At 40.0% G+C, this 5886-nt stretch overlaps 1 protein-coding gene across 1 annotated transcript in view; it reads right to left on the bottom strand.

Annotated features, from left to right (window-relative positions):
• Positions 1-516: 516 nt before the first annotated feature.
• The window catches only part of LOC110314647 (zinc finger protein 120-like), an 8228-nt gene continuing 2858 nt past the window's right edge, over positions 517-5886 (bottom strand). The window contains exons 2-3 of the mRNA XM_021188899.1: positions 774-895; positions 517-581 (exon numbers count right to left, since the gene is read on the bottom strand). Of these exons, the coding sequence (XP_021044558.1) occupies positions 517-581; positions 774-895 (187 nt within the window). The remainder of the gene's footprint in view (positions 582-773; positions 896-5886) is intronic.

Below are 5886 nucleotides of genomic sequence, written 5' to 3'. Positions count from 1 at the left end.
TTTGAACTTGGGACTTTCAGAAGAGCAGTCAGTGCTATTACCCACTGAGCCATCTCGCCAGCCCCCACAACACCTTTCTTGACTCTCGTAAACTGTCCATCTCACAAAATTTGGCAACATCATTACAAGTATATGATTGACATCAACTTTAGTATGGACTATATGCTTTTTAGAAGTTTTTAGACACATACTTATCACCTATTCAATGTCTATATCTTTTGCAATATCTGAGGGGTAGGAGATTAACCACACTGGTAGTTCTACAGCATAACTCTAGTGGGCTGTGATTCAAATGGTAAGATCTGTTAAGGTATTATTTGCTTGGCTTTATACTTAGAGGAATGCTTTGCAAACACAAATTAGATACCTGACATTGTTGTACATGATTTTGTGAGAATGTAATAATCAACCATAACTTAAAGTCCCTTTTTTTTTTAACCATGTCATTTTCTTTAAAACTTCCAGGACATATTAAAATTTTTTACAAAACATATCCTATCAGGTTGCACATGAATATTACCTTTCATATCTTCTAGAACTTTGAAAGTGTTCTTCAATAGTATGATCTTCCCAAATGTAGCCTAAAATATAGTACCACAGATGGCATATTACTTTAAGTTACACAAAATTTAAGTTACTTAACTTCAGTGAGCTTTAGAACCATTATTGATTATTGTTCATCATTTTAAACTGAAATTACAAAAAGAAATAACAATAATGAAGAAAGAGTTGTCCATACATTTTAAAAAGTGAAAGGATATTCACTGTCTTACCTATAGCAGCGAGATTCCTATAGGTCTCCAGCATCACATCTTTGTAGAGACTCTTCTGAGAAGGATCCAGCAAAGCCCACTCTTCCCGAGTGAAGTTCACATGCACATCATCATAGGTAACTCTACCCTAAAATATCCCGTACATGTGTACATAAGAAAACATATTGCTGACAACACTGTAAACATATACTTCATTGAGAATACAGTCATATAATTCTAGTTATTCCTCCACTTGATTCCTGACACAAATGCTCTAATGTAATCAAGGCATTTTAGAAGGCAATTGAATAATGAATGAGCTTCACCTCTGTCATTTCTATGCCCCTTGAGCAGGATGAAGTCTTCCACATGAAATGTTAATTAACAGACATAAAGGCACACAAGTAAATAGTTCAACAGTGCTGAGCACACATCAGATAAACTATATGAATAAATATTAAGAAAAAAAAATGATGAGCACCCTGGGTGTATTTACTCGTGCCTTTAACCCCAGCAGTCAGGAGGCAGACACAGGTATATGTCATTGATGTGGATGTCAGCCTGGTCTACAATATGAGTTCCAGGACAGTAACAGGTACAGATTAAAACCCCAACTCCCCTGCAAAAATCAATCAATCCAACAAAAAAGTTAGAACTAGAAAGAACTCAAAGGTCTTCACTGAAGTTCCTACAAAGAATTTTATACATTCACTGCAGATCTGTATTCTTCTTCCAAAAATCTTAAGTGACCCTTTTTCAACAGTAAAATTAATAAGATCTTAATAAAAGGTAACGTATGTTTAAACCTTTGCAAATGGACAAATGAAAATGTTTGGTACATAACTTTGTTCATGAATTAGCAACATAGGGCAAGAGAGGTGGCTCACCAGTGATATTCCTATCTTGCAAATAATTGGATTAAATTGCCAGTATTTACATGGAGGAGTACAACTATTCACTGGACCATGTTCAGGAGTTTTGAGGCCATCTTCTGCCTACTGAGATCATCAGGTACACAAGATGAACATATTTGTGCATAAAGGGAAAATATTCATATTCATTAAAAAATTCTAAACACACCCCATGGACAGTAATCATGCCACACACCTGCAATCCAATGGAACATGCAGGTAGTAGTAAAGACATGAACACATGACAGCTCGAGAAACATAGTATACTTTCTACCAAGTTTCAAAATTCAGTGAAGTTCACACACCAGCATATAATTGCATGTACAAAACCTATATTCTATGTCCATGAGCTAATAATGTAAAAAAACAAAACAAGTCAGGCATTTTGGCCCACATCTAATCCCAGCACTCTGGAGAGAGAGGCATATGGATCACTAGTCTGCAAGCCTACTTTCAGGATAGCCAGGGCCACAAAGAGATACTTTGTCTTCAAAATAAAAAACAAAAACATCAAAACGGCAACAAAAACAAAAACAAAAAAATCAGTGAAATACCTGATGGTATTTCTGATATTTCTGACCCACAGTCCATCTCAGTCCCAGAAGATCAGACTCTGATAGCCCAACAGACATGTTCCTCCTGGCCTGGTGATGCTGACCCCCACATTTATCATGGCATGGCTTGTGGTCTACCTCACCACCTGCTACAGATGCATCTGAGGAACATCCTGGAAAGAACCTGCAAGCTCTCTTCCACTGGTGATCCTGACTGTTAGACTTTCCCAGAGTCCCTTAGTAGCTTGGAAAACTCAGCTGGGCCTCAGGACAGTAGCAGGCCCTGTACTGGGGGATCAGAGCAAATGCCTCAGACAGCTGAAGCCTTGGCAGCTCTACCCTTCCATCCTAGGTGCAGACAGAACCCTAGTCTGGGGAATTTGTATTTAAAAGAAGGTTCTAGTCTCCCAGAGCACTCATTTTCCTTTTTTCAGGATGCAGGGTCCTTTGTTTACATATCCTGTTACATATGCAATGTGCACTGCAGCCATTTCTACTTTATCATTGAGAAGTCCATAGCTCAACTGCAGTCAAATTCAAACAGTAACAATAGTTTAAAAAAAAACTGGCTACAAATTTTAAAGTAAGGAACTGTTAATGGCAAGTGGATTTTAAAAAAAAGAAGAAGAAGAGAAAAGAAGGAAAAGAAAGGAAAAGGAAAGGACAAGACTGCTCCTAGGTATGGTGGAGTACAAAGTTTATTATACATGAAAGAGAGAATAGAACCAGAGCCAGGAACATCTGAGAGAACACAAAGTGACCATGACCCTGAGCCTTGTGGAGAGAGGAAGGAGGGGAGGAGCAAGAGCCAAAGAGATCAAGGTGATTAGTGACAGATGAAAACGACCAGGTGACCAAAATGGTTGGACTGCAGACAGACTTAAGAGTAGGGAGAAAGAATGAAATGAGTGAATTATACTCTCAAATATTATTTTTAAAAGTTGAAATACACTTTATGGTCCAATATCCTTCATGGACTAAATACATGTATTAGAGCGCACTGTTGCATTTTCTCAAAAGTCTGTATTTTTTTTTGAAACGGGGTTTCTCTGTGTAGCCCTTGCTGTCCTGGAACTCCCCTTGTAGACCAGGCTGGCCTCGAACTCAGAAATCCACCTGCCTCTGCATCCAAAGTGCTGGGATTAAAGGCATGCGCCACCACATCCAGCCAGTCCGAATTTTCAAACAGGTAAAATAGCATTCTTGTTAGGCACACAACACCAGTTTGTCTAGATCTTGTGTTGCTTGTATGGGTGTAAGTATGGAAATTTGGTTTCTAGAAATAAGTTCAGTTCCTCATCCAGATTCCTGACTGCCCTGATCTGGGACACGCGCACACGCGCGCGCGCACACACACACACACATACACACAGATCGCCAGTTTGGACATTTACTGATTGTCTAAAATTGACTACTTGACTACTCATTGCTATTGCTAACTACTGTCAAAGTAGAAAGCCACCAGAACTTGCCCCCAAATCCACCCAGGACACTCATTCACTGGTCTGTTTTTCTTTTCACAGACCACGCAGAGTCTAATACACACCATTCCTTAATGTTGGTTGTAAACCTATAAAGCCACCTTGAGCAGCTTTTGGGGTCCTGTTCTTTGCTATCACAATGGGCCTAGTGGCTGACTGTAAAACAGAGTTGTCTTGGTTGTTATGGTTTGGAGACGAATGTCTGGACACTCCTGATAAACAAATATGTATATGATCATCCTAATCTCTAACAAATCTCATTAGCATATTACATATCTTTCCGATATTTTAGAGGCTGTCCCCTCAGCTAAACTCACATTGGTATCATGAACTATTTTCTAAGCATTGGTAAGTTCTTTACATCATCAATACTTCTCTTCTACCTCACAGCTTAATATTGAAATGCTACCCATCATATGAGTGGCTTTTACAGTCTTCACAAACGAAGCCACAATTACTCTGATACTTAAAGCACACAAGAACCCAAACAAAAAGAACTTCAGACCAATCTCACTTATGAATATCGACCCAATATACTCAATAAAATTCTTGCAAACTGAATCAAAGAACATATCAAAACCATCATTCCGTCTGGTGAGATGGCTCAGCACCTGACTGCTCTTCCAAAGGTGGAGTTCAAATTCCAGCAACCACATGGTGGCTCACAAACATACTTAAGATCTGACTCCCTCTTCTGGGGTGTCTGAGGACAGCTACAGTGTACTTACATATAATAAATAAACAAATCTTTAAAAAAAAAAAAAAAACATCATTCGCCAGGTTCAAGTAGGTTTCATCCCAGGGATGCAAGGTTGGTTCAATATATGAAAATCCTTTAACATAATCCACTATATAAACAAAATCAAAGAAAAAACATCACATGATCATCCCCTTAGATGGAAAAAAAAAAGCATTTGACAAAATACAACACCCATTCATGTTAAAGGTATTGAAGAGATCAGGAATTCAAGGCCCATACCTAAACATAAAAAAAGCAATTTACTGCGAACCAACAGCCAGTATCAAATTAAATGGAGACATACTTGAAGCAGTCCCACTAAAATCAGGGACAAGACAAGTATACTGCGGTTATTCAAACTAGAACCACAAAGGACTTCACACGTGGCCTTATCTGTCTGGCTGCTGTTTACAATCCGCCTGCTAGAAAGACCCACACACATGCACCCTTCGCTAAGCTGCCTGTTCCTCCCTTTATGAGAGATGACCCTACTCTTACCATGTCTGGAGTTTTGAGGTTGCTTGAGCTCCCTCAGAGCACCTAGCAGACACATCAGAACATATCACACAGGAAAAGTCATGCCCGCTCAGTTACAGAGCTGAACGCGGAACAATCAGGCTTGGTAACCGGAAGGGACGCCTCTTCCTCTGACTGTCAGGTCCATGTGCAGGTTCTGATTGGCTAGTGAGTCTTGAGGGACAGAAGCACCACCCCTAGGGTTTAGGTTGTATTGAAGAGAAACTACCACGTGGTTCCAGCTTGTGATCAGTCCTTTTCCAGATCTACAGATTTGCATTTCAGAAGCACTAGTGCCTTTCCTCCAATGCTCTACCTGTGTGCCCACCCATCAAGCCCCTGGAAAGACCCACAACTCCAGATCTCTGCTGTGCAGCTGCCAGCTTCTCCCCATCTTAGGCGGTGACCCAGGGCTGAGCACTTTGCTAATTTGGACCTTGCCTGAGCTCCAGTCACAGCACTCAGTAAGCACTTATACCCTTCTTCGCCTGGAATCAGAGGCTGGATAGCTTCCACCTCCATCACTCAACTTACAGTGGAGTTATTAATGTGCCCACAAGTGGACCGGTGCTCAGAATATTATTAACTGAAGAGAGATTTTCAGAAACAAGAATTTGTTTAGTGGTTTCAGCTGGGATCAGGTAAACAGCAAGTACTTTTCACCTGATATTTATGTGACACCCCTCAGAGCAAAGAAGGGAACACATGACAAACACTGTGGAGCACTATTGATAACCAGCACATCTTCCTCAGTGCCTCTGTAAAACAAACAACAACAAACTCACAGCTGTATTAGTAAAGGTTCTCCAGGTGAACAAAAAGGATAGTGTGAGTCTCTCTGTATTAGGTAGAAAATGTATTTATTAGAACGGCTCACAGGTTGTGGTTCAACTAATCCAAAACTGGCTATCTTCCAATGGAAAGTTGAAGAAT

The sequence above is a fragment of the Mus pahari genome, unplaced genomic scaffold (assembly GCF_900095145.1).
Source record: "Mus pahari unplaced genomic scaffold, PAHARI_EIJ_v1.1 scaffold_9090_1, whole genome shotgun sequence".
NCBI classification, from domain to species: Eukaryota; Metazoa; Chordata; class Mammalia; order Rodentia; family Muridae; genus Mus; species Mus pahari.
This window is presented reverse-complemented; position numbering and strand designations above follow the sequence as displayed.